The sequence below is a fragment of the Hippocampus comes genome, unplaced genomic scaffold (assembly GCF_001891065.2).
Source record: "Hippocampus comes isolate QL1 unplaced genomic scaffold, H_comes_QL1_v1.1 scaffold57, whole genome shotgun sequence".
NCBI lineage: Eukaryota > Metazoa > Chordata > Actinopteri > Syngnathiformes > Syngnathidae > Hippocampus > Hippocampus comes.
Window position 1 is genome coordinate 632,473 of NW_017805039.1, and position 21,518 is coordinate 653,990.

Consider the following 21,518-nt stretch of genomic DNA (forward strand, 5'->3'; position numbering starts at 1 on the left):
CGGGGCCTGGGGCGATGGGCCTTTTTTTTTTTTTTTTTTTTTTTTTTTAAGTGTTCCACATCAATTCTTATCGATGTGCTGGGGGAAAAAAAAAAGTGACGCTGAAATTAGATTAAGAAGCATTAACTCTCTCATTAATGTTTCGACAACACCAGAAATCAACCTCATATGCTAACAGTGATCTCTTGAGTAGTAAATACAGAAAATATGTCTAAATTTAGACCAGTAATTGGAAGGATAAATAACTCTCCTGCTCAAGAATATTGCATGTTTTTTTTAAGGGGTGGGGGGTTAAAATCAGACAATTGAATGTCTAATATCAAGCTTGGGAAATAGAAGTAAAAACTGGACAAGAAGCGAACAGCCAAAACAATTTCTGCTAATAAAAGCACAGTGCCTTAACTGCCCTACCAATATGATGAACCAGTAGGTCAGGGGTGTCAAACTCGGTTTTTGTCACGGGCCACAATGTAGTTACGGTTTCTCTTGGAGGGCCGTTGTGACTGTGAATTTTGTGAAACCATGTAACTGTTTAACCACCTCCGCATATTACATACACAGCAAACAACAAATAGATGGATAACTAGTTTTGGCATCAGAAGTCAAGAATAATGGATTGTTCAAACATTGTAATTATGATATTGCATATGACAAATTGAAATGTTGGTTCAGACTTTAGCAAGCTCATGGAAGTTGATATGCTTGAATTGCCTTTGCGGGCCACATAAAATAATGTGGTGGGCCAGATCTGGGCCCCCGGGCCTTCACTTTGACACCTGTGCAGTCAGTGATCAGGAATTGCCATTAGATCGACAGAGACAGAATATTACCATATGGTTTACAAGTTAGTGTATCACTCAAATGATTTAAAAACCTATTTAAGGATCATACAGTCAACTCCCACTGAATTGTGGTTCAAGGTTCGTCACTTCGCTACATGGCAGTTTTTGTTTTGTTTTTGTTTTTAAATGACGGCTAATGTGTCTTGATCCGACAAATATATATGCACGCAGAGTTAAAGCAAGCAGCTAGTAGCTAGTGGCCCTCCCTGATGGATGTGCCGGCTGATCCATTCTCAATAAGCCGCCAGAGCGCAGGGACTCAGGTGACATGATGGCCGGTGACCTTCAGAGTCATGCATTAAGCAAGCGGCTCTCCAGTCAGCTGTGGCCTTTAAAGACAAGTGCATCTCGACGGGCGCGTCGGCCACACGGGAGGCGCAGGATCAAACACGTGGCTGACTCTCAGGGATTTGTGGATAAGAAGCCCCTGATGGTGCCAAAACTGGTCCTCAATCTGACACCGTTCAAGCAGGTCAAACAGTAAAAGGTGAAAAAAAATTGGGAATATTAGTGGCGGCAGATAAGTGGAAAGGAAAGGCCGAGTCTTTGTACATCTCCCACGATTAGATTCCGTTCTACTGATCAGCGTAAGTTCGACTATTCATAACATTTGAAATGGAGTTATAAATAACTCCCATAAGAGCTTTATACATATTGATTTATACATGACACATCAAAAATAACTGTGAACTCAAAATGTCAAAGGCAACCGGCCAAAGTCTCTTAGTGAGTATTAAAGCTGTTGTGACACATCACTCAACGAACAAGGGACAAAGTCTTTTAGTCCTTCTGGTCTTTTGCTTGACTTTGTAAACAGATGGCCCTCTTTTTTTTTTGTTTTACAAGCGCCAGCCGGCAGGACGAGCATCAAGGTCATTTTATCAACTCAATTATTCGGTCCTGCCCTGAAAAATAATGAACAGTCAAATTGGACCGCCGGATCATTTGACGAGGTTGCCGCTGCTTAAGGCCGTGTTGGTACGTCAAGCTGCAAGCCAGCCAGTGACGAACATCTGAGGGGACGTATGTGGGGGGAGGGGGGATACAAGGCGGCCACATCGCAAATTGTGAGAGGTCCTATCCGAAGCCAGACAGGATTCACGAGATTGTTTTTCTTTCAAAGACTCTGTAGAAGTTGCGCTGTTGCATTCATGCATGCAGTTGTTTGTAGGATAATGATAATTGTGAGCCCCTCGCTAAAAACTGAGGTCTAAGGGACGGGTCTGAAATTGCAAATTGCAACATTTTCTTTTATACTCGAATGACGAAATCACAAAAAAAAAGAGATAAAAACTCTTATCTATTGTTATCTATAATTGTACTTTCTCTGACGACTATGAGGGCAAACTGTGGGTATCTCCCCCGACCACGGTACTTGAAGTCCATAGTGCGGGATTTGTAGTGTTGCTGTCTCATCTGTGACTCACGTCGTCCTCCCGCCTCCCTAAAGGAGGTGACCTCTTTAAAATCCTAAAGGAACCATCTGTACCACGTCGCGGTGCCATCCATGGAAGGCACCCACAACGTGTCCTAGAAATATCCAAACTGGTAAACAGGAATGGCTTTTTAGCCGTAAATGACTTTGTTGCAATTTAGTAAAAGAATATAAATTAATGCCCAACGATGCACCGAGAGAACATTTCTGTGTGCAATTAGCCTAAAAAAGCGGACTCCCGACGCGGATAACGGCAGCTTTCTCTTCCGAATTCGACGGAGTGTACCGCTAACCCCCTGCCACTCCCGCCAGCGCCCCCAAATGAGAGCTCATCAAACTGATCGTTCCCGATCCAACAGCCGCCGCGTATTTGCTAACAACGTGTTGAGCAGTCGCACCTCTGCTTCCTGTTTGCGGTGCCGCTCTGTGATCATTGTCAACTTGTGAAATCGAACGGACAAAGAGATGCGACTAACAAACAAGGCGCCTCTTTCAAATGTAATGAAACCCTTTTTTTTTTTTTTGCTGCTCTCTCTCATCCTCTGTGTTCTCTAAGCAAAGAAAAACAACGTTTCCTCTTGGGGCGAGCGGAGACGCGCGTGTCACATCAGTCTCTTTCATAATGCATAAAGACGTCTGCTGTAATGGCTTTTCGTTATCCCTGAAAGCAATAGTCCGGAAATAGATGAGGGGAGAGAGGCGGCGTAAACTGAGCAGAGCTTCACAGCTGCGGGGGTCTTTAATAGTCAGCGGCTTTCTTAAAGCGCTGAGGTTGGCGCAGATTAGATATGATGAGCTGGGTGTTAGGAGAAGGAAAGCGCGCAGTTCAATGAAGTAAAAAAGAAATATATATATAAAAGCAAGGGTGTATTTGACAGCACGGCTGACAATGCGCGGCCCTCTGTGCCGTTGCCTGCTTTGTGACACAGGCCGGGCAAAAAAGGCTTTGCTGACTCTTCTGTTCCTTCCTTCCTTCCCTCACTCGCCGCCTCCATACACTTTCGTTTACTCCTCCACTCCATTGAAGACGCAGCCATTTTATTTATTTTTTGCTGCTGCAAAGACGCTGGGGCAACCAGCTGAGAGGTGTAAAGAAACATTTTGGCCCGAATCGTCATCTTGCTCCCGGCTTGTGCTGAACTGGAGCAGCGGGAGGGAAAAAAATACTTTGAAACACAAGCCGAATTAAAACCAAGGCTCTATATCTCCGATAAAAATAGAAGGCTTCTGTACGTGCCTGTGTCTGTGTTTTTGTGGGTGTGGTGTGGTGTGGTGTGGTACTCAGTCATCTCACGCACGAGTGCACAGACCCCAGGGCAGGATCTTTGGCTCGCATATACTTTAAATGCATCAATCTCAACCAACTATTTGTGCTGATCTTGCAAGAAAAAAAAAAATTCTTTTCCTCTTCCAGTCTCTAATAGGTGCCTGAATATGTGTGTGACCTGAGGCTCTACTTGGCAGCCTTGTGTAAATGGCCCACAGATCATCACACAGCCGCCAGCAGGAATTTTCATTTAGCCGGGGCGTAGAGATGATAACGGCGCTTTTATATTATATTTATACTTGCCCAACTCCAACCCGCACCTCCCCAAGCAATAACGTACAAACTGTACAAATGACAGACCAAACGTGACACATCAAAAAAGATAATGACGATCACTTTTGAGTCAACACTGTTAATTACACTTCACAAAGACATGCGCCAATGCGTCTCCACAAAAAGAGCATAAAACAGCTGCAGCTCCGATTCTGCCCACAACAAAGAAATCAGAGCACACTATGCCAATTCTAAAATCGTTATTCTGCTTCCCAGTCAGCGATAAAATTTATTTTAAAGATCTGCTGCTGGTGGATAAATCACTGGTTTAGATTCCTGAATACATTTCAAGAAATGCGAATGAAATACAAACCGAGTCGGGTTCAAACTAAACACGGTGAAGCGGACTTTTGCTGTCATACTGCACGCAAACGTCTGCCAACAGAAGTTAAGTCAGTAAGTGCGAACGATACGCTTGGGCTCTTTTCAAGCAATTTGCTTTACTTTGTGTATGAAATGAATAAAAGCGCCTTGAGTTGCCTTGAACCAGCCTAAATACAGGAAAGCCTTCATGTACAAAACTGACAATGTACTGCACCTTGAAAGTGCATTGCAGTAAAATTCAGAGCAAGTTCATTCTTTGCCAAGCAACCGTATGCTGCCTCTGGAAAAGTGCGCTCTTGACCGTGCTGAAGGCAATTCACACAGCTGGGTTACTTTGGGAACTGTCCGAGGTCCTGAAGTTCACCACCTTCGCTGCAGCGAGGCAAGACCCCCCCCCCCCGTTAAATTACGCAATAACTTACTGAAGCAAAATAAATGATAACAGCAGTGCCAGCGCTACTTTATAAAGGCATTTTGCAACTCACGCCGTTGTAAATTCTTACGTGTTGAAGAACAGAGCTGCTGGTGCGCACAGACAAGCACCTACATAATGCACACACAAACAAAGAGCTCAAAGTTAAGCAGGTCCTACTGCTGCGCCACTTTCTTCTATGTGACATGAGGCGAGAAGAGTTTATATCCAGGGGGCAATGGTTATTATTTTAACATGGAGCCTGCAAATACTAAATAATCCAAAAAGATATTGCTTTCAAAGTTGCATCTTGGGTGAAAAAAAAAAAAAAAAAAAATCTAGAAAGCATTTCAGTGTATTGAGCTGCATGAATTTGAATCCTCGTGCGATTTAGTAAATAGAAAGTACAAGCAGGCAGTGTTTTGTACCCCTCCCCGAAGCTGTACTGCCTCTGCATGCGTGGACGCGCATGGATCAATTGGTGCCATTTTGGGCGTCTGAGCAGAGCGTACGCTTTGTAACAAAGCCATTGCACGTACACACGTGGACATAAAGTCACTTAACAAAATGACATGATTGCCCGTTTGCCGTGTCCAAGGCTCAATGCAAAATATCCCCGAAACACTGAAGTGTGTGGGATTTTGCCACTCGTTCTAACTTCTCACGTACGTCTGTAGCAGTGTACCGGTGCGAAATTGCTTGGTGTGTAGCTGAGAGTCAGCAACGGAAATAATTTCATGTTCAGCCACATCTCTCGATTTGCAGTGAGGCAAATAAATCGTGACTATCCCCCAAAATAATCAAAAGTATAATCGGACCTGACTGGGTGTATCGACTGTGCGGAACTGATTCTTGATAATCAAGTCTTGATGGATGGTAAATGAGTCAAAATGGAGAGCCCTATTTGGCTGGAACCAGCAGAGGCTCTTGATTCGGTCTCAATTTGGTCAGTGAACTCGACTTCCAATGCTGAGGCGCATTTGTTCCATTAAAAAAAAAACAGGTCAGCAGCCGTGAAAAGTTGAGCGACATTCTCCGCTCTGGTGAAAAAAAAAAAAAAAACATGAGTTTTGAATTTTTAGGCATGGATGCATTCATCTCAAAAACATTGAAGCAATCAACAGAGCATTAATATTTAATGTCGCTCAAGGACATTTTGTTGAATGCCCAGCCCAAATATGAATTTGTGTGTGTTTCGTCTTCACACAATAAACCCAAAGGTCAAATTTGGTGTATTTTGTGACCTTGCAGATTCGGTTGTCAAAGTACCTTCCTCATCTGCATGTCTTTGTTTTGGGCACCAATTGAAACGGCAGAAAAGCACCATTGAGTCTCCACTCGCTTGTGCGGTCACAGTTTTGTTCTCTTTTGACACTGCCGTGTTTATTTGCCATAAAAGAGTCCTTGAAGAGGGGAAGAAAGAGACTGAAGAGTGAGTGCGATGAATCTCTGCAATAGCCCCCCCACTGTTATCAACTGCCATTAAAACAGTGCACACAAAATGGAGGTTCGGCTCCAATCGCATTGATGTGTGTCCAGGTCCTATTGAAGGTGCACTCAAGTGTTTACAGTATGGAAACAGCTGCTTTGAGGCATGCCCACTTTCTGTTAATGAGCTAGCGTGCCCGACTGCTGAGTGCAGCTCTTCAGCAGCGTGCAATTAATCCGATGTTCCCTTCAAGAGACCAACGTTGAATGTAAAGTATCCACCATTGCCGTTTGATGGAGGGGGCAGTTGTTAGATCGTTACACTTTATGACAAGGGTAACAAAAAGAACATTAGCGACTTTAACTTATAGCAGAGTGGCATAGTCGAGAGAAGATTTCCCTGGGCGATGTCAACGTGCTGGTGAGCGGCTGATGGATTGACCTTGTCAGAGCACTCATACAAAATAATATCAACCTTGCAAACATTTCCAAAAGAGAACAGGAGGTGTCTTCATTCATTCCGTGTCCTAATTTGGGTCACCGGTGAGCTGGAGCTGATGTGGGTGACACCCTTGACTGGTCGCCGGTCAATCATAAGGCACACATAAACGCTCACATTCACATCTACGGACATTTAAGCGTCTTCGCGATGCCAGTAGGAGGAAAACAAAGCCGCAAAAGCACGATAGGAGAACAAAGTCCAGAGAGGATTCAGTTGACTAGTCGACTGGTTGACTAGTTGATGCATCAACTTTATAGTTTGAAGTTAATTAATGGCCCATCGTGTTTTGGCACTTTGTCGAAATCAACAGGCGGTTGACTGATGCAGCGAAGTGGCATCGATGTCTCAAGCAGAATTTAATAGTATTCAAAGTGTGACCAGTAGCATGGTCGCGTACAAAACATGTAGTCTCAAATATTACAAAAGCACGATGAACTCCAAACTGAAAAGGCAGCGGTGGGTGAAGCCGCTTTGTTGTGAAAACTAACTTTGGCAAACAACTCGTATTTTACACAAGCCTTCATCCCGCAGACGTGCTTCCACTGGCCCTAGCACCGACTCACCCGCCCAATCAAAAATCTCACCTTCACGGTCTCACACAGTAGATATTTACAACTCTTGCCAAAGTAGGCCAGTGGTGACGCTGACATTAAAAAAAAAAAAAAAAGCATATTTAAAGCTATCAGGTATGTGTTTAGTATGCAGGGTGCAGCTTTATTTTCAGCGCAATGAAACTGCTCATTATGACTCTGGATTAAGTATGATTTGCAGTAAATCAGAGAAGCATTAATAAAGCTGGCAAGGTCCCACTCGAGTGGCCAGCTGGTGAAGACCAGATGTTGCCCAGTTCCAGAGGTCTTTTTTTTTTTGCCGGCAGGCTGTTAAATGAGGACATTTCAAAGCCCGTAAAATGACGTCACACTGCCGCAGATAAACGTGCTTTCTCGCGTCTTTTTATGAAACTGAGACTGGTTGTCTGAGCTTCCTCCTTTTGTCTCAGTTATTGATCATCAAACAAATTGTTGCGGTGAGAAGTGGGCTGTACGCAGCAGCACTGAGAGGGGTGGGAAATAAAAAAAAAAAAAGCTCATTATTTCCGAATCATCGTTGGCGTGTCAGTTCCTTTTAGATCAGCTGCAGACTGCCGTCGCAGCGAGACGTCGCCAACGTTAACGTGCAATTGATACACTTTCAGTTTTAAACGAAGTATTTGAAATTTAAGCATGCGGTTCATACGTGACTACATTTAATGGCTTCTACGGGATTCTGTTTTGTCACACATTCAAAATCCAATTTTACGGTTACGGTTTTTGATGGCGTTGAAACCTAAGGGCAATATTTTGTAAGCAGTAAAACGGAGTGTGGCAAAGTCCATACGGCTGCAGTGGGGGCCGATTCCTATTTCATGCTTCTCGTTTTTTCTTTTCGGACTTGTGATCATATATGTCAGGGCGTGTCCAAAGTTTTTGGTTTGAGGGCCACGTACATAAAAATGGAAGGATTGAAAGGGCCACTTTATAATTCCTCAACTTTTTGAAACACGCTTAAAGTTAGGCAAGAAAGCAATAGTTGAAAATAGATTTTTTTTAGGGTGGCCCTCTATCTCACAGAGTAGATCCACATCTGCATTTAACAGCAGCCGAATCCCATCTCCGCATTCAGAACCCCCCAAAAAGGAACAAACTGTAGTAAGGTGACCATTTTTCAGTTACTTGAGGATCATTAATGTGATGTCTGCATAAATCAGCCGTAATGTGGAAGAAACAATTTTTGCCTCTAAGGTGGAATTATTTTTATTCATTACAGTGTTTTGAAGAAAACTTGTATCATTCTTTTAATCATAAGTTTTAGTATCTTTGAATACCGAGAATTGTTTTACAGCATTCAAACTAATTGATTAGAATTTTTCTGACACCCTCTCTTTTCACTCTGCCCGCCTTCTCCATTTTAACTAAACTTGTGGCCCATAACAAAAATCAGTTTTAGTCTTTTTTTTTGTTTGTTTTTTTTTTTGTTTTTTTTTTTGACCATGTCGCGTGCTGCTACCAAATGGATGGCAGGCCGCAAATGGCCCCCGGGCTGTAGTTTGGACACCGCTGTTATATGACAAGTATCTTGCGGACAAAAAAAAATATTACAGTAAGACGACAAAAAATCTGGACACAAGTATTGGGTCATGAGACCAAATGCAAGTGAAAATCGAGGAAAATGTGGTCGCTTCCTTTGCCACTTCAATGGAATCCAAATTGGAAGTTGGTCATGGGAATGATTAATGCGAATGTGTGTGAATTTACATAAATTGACAGGAATAAATTAGACTTTTACTAATTGCAGTCATTATCTTGCATCTATATGAAACAAGGGAAAACATTTTGCAGCATTAACAGCTGGTTGATTCATGTCGAACTAAGTGTTTCGTCTCGATACTTTCGCCCATGCATCCGCACCAAAACTGAGCCTTCCGCTCATCCTGCACCTGCAACACCCCCCCCCCCCCCCCCGTCCTCTTTCTTTGATGAAATTCAAGCTGCTGTGTGAATGAGCGGTGACTGCGTTGCTGCAAAGGCCCAACAGGGAAGGAGGCAGCCAAAATAGGAAGGCGAACGTGGCTCTCAGTAAACACAAGCTGTGCGGCATGTGGGAATCCATCCTAAGCTGCGGTGTTTACACTGCGCTGCGGAGTGCTAAAGACGGCTGGCCGACAAAAGTCGCACGATCGGGAGGAGCGACGGGGGCCGCATCGTGATGCACTTGTGAGAAGGATGATTGTGCTCAGGGGAGGTTACGCACTCCTTAATCATTTTGTCACCGTCTCACCAGCGGCCCGGTTATCAGCTTCCGCAATCTGCCGCTTGAAAGGTGTCGGCCAGCCCCATGAAACAAACGTCGCCGCCCGCCCAAATTGGAGATGATCTTTGCTAACGAGTTCAAACATGACTCTGTTTTGGGAGCGTTATGGAGGTCGAAAAGATTTGATGAAAAGCGATCCTGCTGTTCTCAAATAACATTGAGAGTCAGTTGCAAGTGTGAGCGGATGATTGGACGCCCACCTGAAAGGCAAATATGTAAAGTGAGGCGGGGGAAGCGATGGAAAAAAGGAGAGCTCTTGTACTAGAAATGCTCTATGTCCGTTTTAAAAATACTTGGAACATGTACTTGGCACATTTGGGAGCAGAATGATCTACACGAACGAAATAGGGACGGGCTCAGCATCTAATCACTTTCACAATCATCCAAACTAGTTTGGATTTTTGACCAACACAATTTACAGGCTATTGGTAGAAAGTGGTCGACTGAACTATGCAGAGAGTTGGGGTCACTGTGCCTCATTAGACAACTATATAAAAACATGTTGACACAGTGAGCGTCCTTTGAAGGGGAATAGCTGACTTCTTGGGTTAGCGGGCCTTGGACATGTTCGCATTCCAAGAATCAGAATGGGCATCCTCAATTTTTTTTTTTTTGTTTCCCAAGCATGGACAGTATAAAAATGTTGATTGTGCCAACACACCCCAAAAAAAGTTTCGGCTGTCAATGCGCCTGCAAAGTCTGTAAATAGTTAGTAAAGACCTGCGCAACATATGGAGGAGTTACAACACGCTACGTTGTTTCTTGAATATCATCCTGTTAGCTAAATCGAAATGACAAAAAGATAAACGATCATCAGAGATTGCTGAGGATTACAAGAGATGGCAGATGGGACCGCACCTGTGGGTGACTCGCTTGACGGCACGGCGAGGAGCGACTGAACGCGACCCTTCGAGTCATTCAGACGTTATGATTGAGCAATTTAGTGTCGTTAGCGGCATAGATTGAAATGTACCCGATGATTGAGGATGGTGGATTTACAGATGAGAGACTCCTCCCGCCCACTCTATAATTCAGAACAGATGTGTGCAGCGCGGCTCATCGGTCTTCTGCTGAATGTCAGTTTTGGCGACGGCAAAGCAGTTTTGCCAGAACGAAGCGCTTACCTCTATCGGTGTCGTAGAGGTAGACAAACTTCTCCCACTTGTAATGGTCCAGTAGACTTAAGACGGCTCCTCGCAAGCCGGGCCTCATCTGGATGACAAACTGTGCGTCGGCGTCGATGGGGAAGCTGGGGGTAATGAAGGATGTGTGCAGCGCTCCGCAGAAGGAGGTCAGCGTGTTCATAGACTTCCTGTCGTAGAAGCCGAAGATGGCGTAGACTCCTCGGGAGAACTGAGAGCAGACTGGTGACACAGACAGAGAATGGCGTCACTGCGGGGGCACTCTGGGAGTCAAGAATTCCCTTTACTCACTGGCCGGCGAGGCCTTAACACCATCGGCGGCACTGTCCTTTATTTATTTATTTTTTTATAGTTGTGCCATGGAATTGGACACATTTGTTCATTCCCGACAGTCCGTTCTCTTCATCTTGAATTGTTGCTTTTGGCTGCACTGCTTCCACTATGTGCATATGGATGTTATTTTAATTTAATTACTTTTTTTTTTTAAAGATTTCAGCCATTTGTGTTGCCATGTCAATCTAATCTGCCCGGTGCCTTCAGAATCAGTAGTGCTGGCCCATGGAACTTAAACTATACTCAACTAATCAGATTTCAAATTTGTCCTCTGCTGGTGCTTGATGACATCATCATTTTCCGTCCCCCTTATTGGGTGGTGAGACCGAAACTTGTGACAGCCAAGTTTGACGAGCAAAACACGTCTGTCCCGTTCTGCACATAATAACACATTTATAACACATTTATAACAATAACAATTTTTATCATGTTATAACGAAGAAATCAACAGCGCCACCGCTTGTTGCAGCCTAGTTGCGCCCTCCATTTTGCCTCCAATGATTATTCTTTTCCCGAATAATCAATTCATTGTTTTATCAATGATTATGCCTTACATAGAGCTATGAAGGACTGTGACTGCTGTTCAATGCGCCGTACAGTGCAGTATGTCCTTGAAAGATGAAATGCGCATTTCATCGGCGTTGTGGGTGGGACATCTCTTATCTGGTAGTTGCTGAATTCAGGCCATGTCAGTTCAATACAAAAGAGACAATACTTGAATTGAAGCTGCGGCATTTGCTATGCAGGTCATGATGCAAGTGGAAAATTAAATATCTCTCTGGTCGTAAATCATCCTATTCGACGTGGTGCTAAAGTTTTTGTATAGGCAGTCGTCCCTGTGGGAACAATGCAACTTTGAAGTATCGTCTACAAAGATCCGTGTCATTTTTTTTTTTCCACCTAAAGGAGGTAGAGCTTTTTTTCTTCTTTCTTTTTTGTACCGCTACCCAGAATACTAACTCAGGTTTTATCGACATGATTAATGCCAGGGAGAGGTGCCCTCGTTATGCGAGTTTGTGTGGCGTAATGTTTTTTGGGGGGGGTTTGTCAGGTTCACACCCAGGTTGTGACACTGCCATAAATTCTCTTTTAAATGCGTCAGAGCACTGCGGCAACATATGTGATGACAGATATTTTTGTCTTGTGATGCTCGGAAACATGAAGTTGCCAATAACTTTATGTTTTATGATATGACCATACTCATATCAAAAATGTTCTCCACTCACTGGCCACGGGGACACCTACAAGTCTCCATCCATCGAGGACCGGAGTTGGACACCCCTGCACTAGACTATCATCAAATACATTAAAATGCAATGATACTCCATTTTAATTTTTATATTGGCATGCATTTGTTCAAAATATACATTATGGCGGCTTGCTGTGTTGTGCTCTGTTTGTGGCGTTTGGTTTTAGTTTTGTCATGGTTTTTTTTTTTGCCCCGTAGGACTGGGACACGGCTACAAATAAAGCTCGCTTTTTTTTTTCCATCAAAATATCTTTTAAAAAGTTAGTGAGAGTTAATATACGAGATCTCCGCAGCTGCTTTGAAGCCCGTTTTGCCATTCACTCGGCACGTGCCGTGACGTCATGTCTTACGCAACGACAGCACACGGTACGCTTTATATTTGTACTTGCTTTTTATTTTACTTTGCAAATCAGAACCTTGTTCTGATTAAAGGCGGCATCAATGATCTTTGCTCTTGAATTGGATGTCTTTTGAATATGCGATGAACGCCTCGACTGAATGAGCCGCGCTTGGCGCCCTTCCCTCTTCATCCTCACTTTTTGCTTTGTTTTAGTTCCCGCGACTGCATAAAATGTAGGAGGAAGAAGCAGAAGCTCTGTGGGTGTCTCCCATTTTTTCAGAGACTGGCACTGCAGCCTTGCGGTATCATGTCGGCAGTCGGAGGGGGGACTCATAAAACCGTCTTTATGTCGGCGTGAACCGAGTGTACATGTGAATCTCAGAGCTGAGGTGACATTTATCTGAGCAAGGAGGGGAAGAAAGAGAACACACAGAAGGAATTTATGTCCTTCTCCATAGATAAAGAGGAGAAATGAGAATTATTCCAGGAGGTCTCACGCTGAGATGGTAGGTGAGGTGAGAGGACCGAAAGTGTGATGGCATGCCATCTTGCACACAAAGTGACAAAAAAAAAAAAAAAACAGCTCGGCTTTTTGTGAATATGGAAATTTTACAGCATTGTATTCCCTCGTTGCGCTCAGATAACAATAGCCGACGGTTATGTAACGGGTAGTTAGAACCAAAGAGAAAAACGAACATATCGAGAATATTCCTTCGTGGATATTCCGAAAGCTAACAAGCCTGATATTTCCAAAACATGAGGAGAGCCGAGCGATCGAAATCTTTATCCTCTGGTTGCACTGCTAGTGAAGCACAATGGTAAGTTTGGGTCACCTGTGAGCGATGACTACAGTGATATTTTTTTAATGATTTGGATATGTATTAACATCATTTGTAGAGCGTGATGGCTCCAATTAAGATGCCGTATCTGCCCGCCCTGGTTCGCACAACTCCAACAACACGGCGCAAAAGGTATCAAAAACAAGGCTTGTAATGGACCGAAATACATGTCAGTCATTCGCTCTTTTGAAAACAGAAACTACCGCGATGCTCCCAAGTTGAAAGGGAAAAGCAGCAGCAGCCTTTTTACATTGTTGGCCCGAAGGAGAAGAGAAAGGAGACAGACGGTACTTGTCTTACCTTGTCAGGGTCGGTTAGCGAGGACACACCTGCTGTCCCAAAATGACCTTCTTATAAATGATGGGGTCAAAGAAGACCAGTTCTATTATTATACAACCAGAAGGTCTCACATGAGGCGATGATAAATAATGACATGGATGTTTTTGGGGTTTTTTTTTTTGGTTTTTTTAACTCATTGAATACCACCCCTTTTCACTGGAGCAACCCGCTCAATCCCTCACATTTTACTGAATTTTGACTGATTTGCAAGGCCCACGGAATTTTCTGTTCTATGGCTATATATACATGCAACCTGTCAAAAGAAAGGTGAGACTCTCTTCTTTCAGCAGAAAAAAAAAATTTGTTTCTATCTTTCTCCGTTCGTTGGCAATCAGCATTAGAAAACTGCTAAGTTTTATGGAAAAGGCAGATTTTCTGCAGAAATCCAGAGAAAATGAGCTTTTTGTAAAAGCATGCATTTCAAGTTTTACGCTTTTGTGACAGCTCAAATACCTCAATAATGTGTTCCTCCTACAAAAGAACATTACAAATACTGTTTTTGTAGCAAAATAATTTATTTGCACACAACAAAACTATTGAACTTTGAACAAAAGTGCAAATTGAAAAATGAACGAAAGTGCAGCTGTGGAGAGGATGATTTTTGGCTACCACACTTATTTTTCTATTGTTGCTTTCCACTTACATTTCAACATCTCTCACACACACACACACACACACACATGCTCGCACACTGCTATTTACATCATTCATTCCACGTTGCTCAGCATCCAATTTGAAATGAAATGGAATATGAATTGAACACTAGTGGTTTTAGCAGAGCTGAGCGGACCAAATGTGTCCTGTTTTTTGTTTTGTTTTGTTTTTTTTAAAACCTATGGCAACACGCAAGTCAGCACATTTACGGCGCATATTTTCATCCACATCTACGAGACGCATCAACCGTACATAAATGATAAGTGTTACTGGCAACTTTATAATATATCGGGGAATGTAGCGGTGCATAAAAGTGACTGATGAGGCATAAGTGATGAAGTTTTGAATGGGAACTTGCAAGCTAGTCAGCAGTTACCTCCTCGTTCCAGCGGCTCTGGCGAGAACTCTCAGCTGCTTTCCGTTATGTCCGAAGGCACGTATTCGTCCGACAGATCGGGATCCAAATCGCTCTCCAATTCATCGTTTTCGCCGTCGTCATTACGAGATGATTCCAGCGAATCGCTGACGTGTGCCCGGCGTCGGCCATGCGAAGCAATGCAGCCTCTTTGCCGTCATCGCTGGAAGTCGCCGGGGAGACGATTTGTGGGCAATGTGCGCCACGGGGGGGCACAAAATGCTCTACCAAGCGATGGTCCCTGACGTGGAGCATGTTCATCTTCATCAGATGAGCTCGAAACTCGGCGTGAGCTATGCGGGCCGAGTGTAGCACGCCATGTTTGCGCAGGCTGACGTTCGTTTGACGTGTGCTGCTTTCGATTACGTGACCAAAGCGTCATCTCCTTTGTTGTTTTGTTTCGAGGACGCTTTTATACCGAAAAAAAGAATCATTTTTAGTTAGTTGTTTCCTTTTCTTCATCGTTGCTAGTTGCTAACGTTCCAATCCACTATCCACATACGTCCCTCCTCCACTATACGCCCTTTCTACTACTTCTGCTGCGTGATCCTCGTGGATTTTTGCACCACTGCTACCCGATGGCCATTTTTTTGCTATTTAACATTGCCGTAAAGCCTAATCCTTTGGTGAGAAGTTGCATCAGACTCTCTTGCACCCTCCCCCATGAAAAAACGTGATTGACGTATTAATACGTCATTGGGAGGGAACGGCTATGCGCTAATTGACGTATTTATACGTCAAAGGGTGTAAATGAGTTAAACGCTAACCCAGCGCAGGCTTGTTGGAGCATCTGTTTGGAAAGATTTGTTCTGTGTCCACAATCACTCATGCTTGCCCCATGCTAGCAACACTTTTTCCTCCAGTGCCGCCTATTTCCCACAGATTTTTTTTTCTTTTTTCTTTTTTATGCAGAAGGTTCATTTCCAGTCTGCTTTTATCGCCTGATGTCCTGATACCAGATCTGTACACGGTCTACATGGTGGCTGCTGCACACTGCTCCTCATGGATGGGTTGCACATGTTGTGTCAAAAAGTCAGCGGTGTTGTATGTGGACTCTGTCACCAATTCTGCATCCCAACCTTTAAGAACAGAATTTGTAGTGTGGAGTTGAGGGGTTCGAAATTGTTTGCCTCCCCAATCGGCTTCATATGGGCGTGATCTTTGACTCTTGAGCCAAGTGTGAAGCCGTTGGGGGGATGAGAATCAGCACCTCCAAATTTGAAACCTTAGTCTCCAGTGGGAAAAAGATGGAAGACCCTTTCCGGGTCAGGTATGAGATTAACTGGAGGAGTTCAAGTATCTTGGGGTCCGGTTCATGAGTGAGGGAAGAAAAAGAACAGAATATCAACAAGCGGATCAGTCAGGTAAACTCCCAGCAGTCTCACCCTCACCGATGCTCTGTCTAGTGACGGACAGAGACAAGATCACGGATACAAGTTGCCCTGATGAGCCACAATCCTTTCAAGAGGCTGTGAGAGCTCGCTCATCCGGGAGGAACTCAGAATAGAAGCGCTGCTCGTCTGAGCATCTGGTTAGGATGCCTCCTGAAACCTCCTAACCGGATCTTCCCTGATAAGGCGTTCTAGGCACGTCTAACCTGGAAGACTCAGGACACACCGGAGAAACTATATCTCTCGGCTGGGATCGGCTCATATTCATATCAAGGAGCTGGACAAAAGAAGTCTTTCCAAAACATTGACTTGCAGCGTAATTTACCCAACGCCGAGCTGGGATCCGAGAAAAATAACTCGATGAAGCCACGTGACCGAAAGAAATCTACAGCAACGCCACAGAAGCGAGACCTGTGGCTATTAGAGGCGGCTTGCAGGGGGAGAGTACACTTTATTATTTCGCCGCAGCAAAGTGTCAAGCCCGCTGACGCTCCACCTACGCCGACTTTCCATGCACGGCAATACAATTACCCAAGGACCACTACAACAGGAGGCAGAGGAATAAGGCTGCAAAGTGCTGTTTAGGCTCTACAGAAGACACTTGAAAAAAGGAACATGGAAATGTGCAAATTAATATTCGCAGAGAATCTGCATGAAAAACCGCTTCGTGTGTATTAAATTAGCATTGATTTAAGAAATGAAGAGCACTCTGAGAGGACATGCTTCTGCCAAAACAATGTATCGCTTGCAAAAATGGGTGCATAAACACAGTTCCATACTGTAAGAGTAAGAAAGCTTCATTGGCTAAATAGAGGAGCCGAAGGAACCAAATGCAACGTGATTTGCACAAAAACAAAAATAACAACCGACGATGGCTTTGATGGTCTCCAAACTACTTTCTGTGCTGACTATTGAAAAATAAATGACTCAATAAAATCTGTGAGCAAATACGTCCTCACTGCTGGATTGAATAGAGATTTTCTTTTTTTTTTTAAAATTTAAAGCCAATTAAAAAAAAAAATCCACTCATTAAAGCTGCATGGAAACCGTATGTAAATGCTTTCAAATTGAATCCCTGAGTCACGAATCTCGTGGCATCATTTGTGTTTTTTTTCCCCCCGTGTCCTTGAATAATCTCAGGTGGCAATGAGACGAGAGGAACCGAAAGCAGCCCTTTTCTGAGGCCGACACGGTGCCGCAACAATGTTGCCGCAGCGTCACTGTAGTGCGACTTGTCACAAGTCATCACTGTTGCTCTGCTGCAGTGCTGACATGTCAGCGCATTCGGATGCACGGCATGAGAGATGAACACATCCAGCGGCTTGGTCCCAAACCCATTTGGCCAAAGCAAAATGCATTTTACAGCACGATGTCCGGGCCGCATGTTTTGCAAGTGTGCTGACTGAGTAGCACATGAAATGCTTTTTGGATCGGTTTTTGCACTTGAATGGAACTGTAGCATCAATCAAGTGAGATTCCACAACTTGGCCGGTGGCATTTATTGAGCGGGCAGCATGGCCTTCATTTGAAGGGAGCCGGGGTCATTTCAGCTGCCATGTTGACCCCGCGAGAGTTGCCCGATAACAACACACCATCGCGGCGCATCTCTTTGCACGCTCGTGAGCGTCTCATTTTGAAATATGGATGCAAATCTCAACTCTGATGAAACTGAAAGACTGTATATTCTTAACATGTTTGGAATCAGGCGGGGGGGAGGGGCTCTTTTCTTGGGGCAAGTCATCCAAGTTGACAGGATTCTAGTTGTGGTAGCGCAGATATTTTTAACCAGGCATGATGATAAAAGTGCATGCTTATGGGTAAGTCTTTCTCCTCTTCAAGGGCTCCCGGACCCAGATGAGCCAAATAAGGGTGAAGTCGGGCTCAACAAAGAATCGAATTCAAATCAACATCGCAATGTTGTAGAACACAATTTTCTGATTGCAATGGCTGCGATTATGGCCAAAAAAAAAAAAAAACTGCTCAATTTTCATCATTTTTACATTTTATGTTTGTATAGGGGCGGCCCGGTAGACGAGTGGTTAGCACGTTGGCTTCACAGTGCAGAGGTACCGGGTTCAATTCCAGCTCCAGCCTTCCTGTGTGGAGTTTGCATGTTCTCCCCGTGCTTGCGTGGGTTTTCTGCGAACCCATTCCGGTTCCCTCCCACATTCCAAAAACATGCATGGCAGGCTGATTGAACACTCAAAATTGTCCCTAGGTGTGAGTGTGGGCGCGCATGGTTGTTCGTTTCTGTGTGCCCTGCGATTGGCTGGCAACCGGTTCAGGGTGTCCCCCGCCTACTGCCCGAAGACGGCTGGGATAGGCTCCAGCGACCCTGGTGAGGATCAAGCGGTTCGGGAAATGAATGAATGAATGTTTGTATGGTGGTGGTCGGGTGGTTATCGCGTCGACCTCACAGTGCAGAGGTACCGGGTTCAATTTCGGCATCCTTGTGTGGAGTTTGCATGTTCCCCCCGTGCCTGCGTGGGTTTTCTCCGGGTACTCCGGTTTCCTCTCACATTACAAAAACATGCATGGCGGGTTAATGGATTACTCTAAATTGTCCCTAGGTGTGAGTGCGAGCGCGGATGATTGTTTGTCTCTATGTGCCCTGCGGTGGGCTGGCAACCGGTTCAGGGTGTCCCCCGCCTACTGCCCGAAGACTGCTGGGATAGGCTCCAGTACCCCCCGCGACCATTGTGAGGATGAAACGGATCAGAAAATGGATGGAAGTTAAAAGACTGAATGATTTTTGTCCAATCAAATGCTTGGTCAAGATATAGTGCTGTGCAAACACTGTTTGAGTACTTTTCATCAACCTCCACGTGACTCCCCTGAATAACAATGCGTTGTTATTGAATGCATTTTCGAATCCTTTTCATCATCCAAAAATTGTTCTCTCTTGCTCACTTGTTTTAATCGCAGTATGCCCTAGTTGTGAAGGCGACCCAGCGATTTGGACGCGTCCCTCGTTGACGTCCGCTTTATGCACAACAATTTTATCCTGCTTTGGTGCTAAATGTCTTCGGAATATATCCTGCTCCCTCGCTCCAGCCGCAATGTGATACACAAGTTCTCTAGCATCAATCCAGTCAGATATCAGTGACAGGTTTCTATTTTCTGTTATATATTGCCATTTCAGATCCATTTATTTCGTGTGTTAATCTTTTTTTTTTTTTTTTTTTTAAACAATGTACGCAACATCACAATGACAATGCTGGATCTGTGACCACGGTGGGGATTGATTTTTCCACTAGGGAGCAAACTGGAAGCGGGCACACACACGCACACAACCAGATGCGCAACACGGAATGCAGCCCTCCATCTATCGATCTCAAAATGCCAATAACACACATTCGCCATGAGGGATTGTTAACAGTTATCATCAAGTGACGCCGGCTAAAGGACGGCGTCGGGCTTTATTCCATTTTTCAATCAAAGCACGCCGTCGCCACTCTCGTTGACACCGCTCATCATAACTCATTTCACGGCATTAGAAAAGAGCAAGATTTGCAGATGACACACACACGTTGAGAAGAACTCAGCCGATTTTGGCTTCTCAGTCATCTTGGCACGTTATTCTGAAAAAAGGGCGACGTGAGCCGTGGCACAGCTCAGGAATGACTAACCTATCACTCTGGGCAGAATAGAAATGTGTCAAAAGAATCAGCACTTTCACTCGCTGCGTAAACACCCGGCAGGCAAGCAGGACATTATGCAACCCAGATGACTAACATAAGAAATAGATTGAGTTTGGTGCATTTGTCAAAGTGTCTGACTGGTGTACATGATTAACTCCTCAAATTGGCAAATTGTCTCTGTTAAGCTTGGCTTTCCTTCTCTCGCTACTATTAATCCTTCTGATTAGGTTGTCATTATTTTTGAATTACGAGACAGATGAAAAAGCATCCCGCCGACTAGATTTGCCCAAAATGCGTGGCCAAGCAGAGACGTTCGCTTTCTTCAACTCTCTAGGGTTATTGTAGTCATTTATAGAAATTCAATTCAATTTGTAGCTTCATTGGATGCTCCACCAAGTAAAATCCCGTGATTTCCTGCAGCCCAAAAATGGAAGGTAACATTTTAGGTGAGGGCCTCGTCAAGTCTGCCAATATTGTCAGTAAGTCTTCACACGTGAGGTGTAGAATGAAAAGTAAAGACTTTGTTTTGCAAACTCTGAGAGCTGTTTTGCGATTGATAGTCATAATTTTGGAAATTCGGAAAAATAAAAAAAATAAAAACTGTCACCAGACCACTTGAAACCACCTGAAACGTAAAAGCTGGATGCAAAAAAAAAAAAAACCAAAAAACAAAACTCCATCCCAAAGCCAGCGGCCTGCTTCCTATTCGGCGTGTGTGACTACTCACAGGCGTGTGTGACGGAAAAGCTGTTGGAGGACTCCAGGTTGTCGACATTATAGTTGAGGTGGAAAGGTTTCTCCGTCGCGTTCTGGTTCGTGTTGTACAGCTGCACTGCAAACCTGAAGGCGCTGTGCTCCTGGACTGTGGAGCGCATGAAGAGTCCACCTATGAGCAAGGAACAAGTCACATGGGGCAATCCTGGCACACGTGACGAATTCAAATTCAAACTTAAGAATGCCTTGCAGAATGTTATTACATAAGACTTATTTGCATATAGAGTTGGACGTGCTCCACGCTAATAGTGCAGAGCATTAACTTTTTTCCATCGTTTATTTACTTGCATTTAAACCTAGTGCACCATTTTTTTTTTTTTTGTCCATACTTGAATTTCCCCTCTGTGGGATGATAAAGGCATTTTTGTGGCCTGGCTCAATGCCTGAAGTCTGCAGGTTTGAAATGGGTTGTGGGAAACAGAACCTACAGTTGACCATTTGCAAATGTGTTGGCATGGAAGTGCCGAGTGGATGTGCGCTTGGGGATTTTGTGTGTCGTCTGGAACGCATGGAAAATGAGAAGATAAGAGGACAAGAGTGTTTTATAGTTTTGAGTATTGTTTTTAAGCATTGACACGATTGCTGTTGTGCAAAAAGAGGTTATATTGGACAGTACTAAAACTAAAAAAAAATCTGTGAAAATACAAATCCATGGGTAGCAAACTGTAAATATGCAGGGGTCGACTGTTGTTTTAAGTTGTAATATGACCATTGACCTACTAGATGGCAGACATGTCTTAGTTGTGCTTACATTGGGTCTTTCACTGCCCTATACTGCAACTTTGGTTCAACTTTTTGCAGATTTGGGTTGAAATGCAGAACAAACGGTACCTCGATCATGTTAAAGTTTTGAGTGAGTTGATTTTTGTTGCTCTTCATGTTTTTTTTTTTTTGTTTGTTTGTTTTTTTGTCCAGCAGTTTTGTTCCTTCCTTGAATGCTAATTTTGATGCAAGACAGGCCTTTGCACTGGAAAAAAATAGGATAGTGGATCTTTCATACGTACATAG

At 44.0% G+C, this 21,518-nt stretch overlaps 1 protein-coding gene across 1 annotated transcript in view; it reads right to left on the reverse strand.

Moving 5' to 3' along the window:
* The window catches only part of LOC109512367 (glutamate receptor 3), a 62,177-nt gene that overhangs the window by 39,475 nt on the left and 1,184 nt on the right, over positions 1-21,518 (reverse strand). Inside the window, exons 2-3 of the mRNA XM_019864020.1 lie at positions 20,464-20,622; positions 10,518-10,757 (exon numbers count right to left, since the gene is read on the reverse strand). Of these exons, the coding sequence (XP_019719579.1) occupies positions 10,518-10,757; positions 20,464-20,622 (399 nt within the window). The remainder of the gene's footprint in view (positions 1-10,517; positions 10,758-20,463; positions 20,623-21,518) is intronic.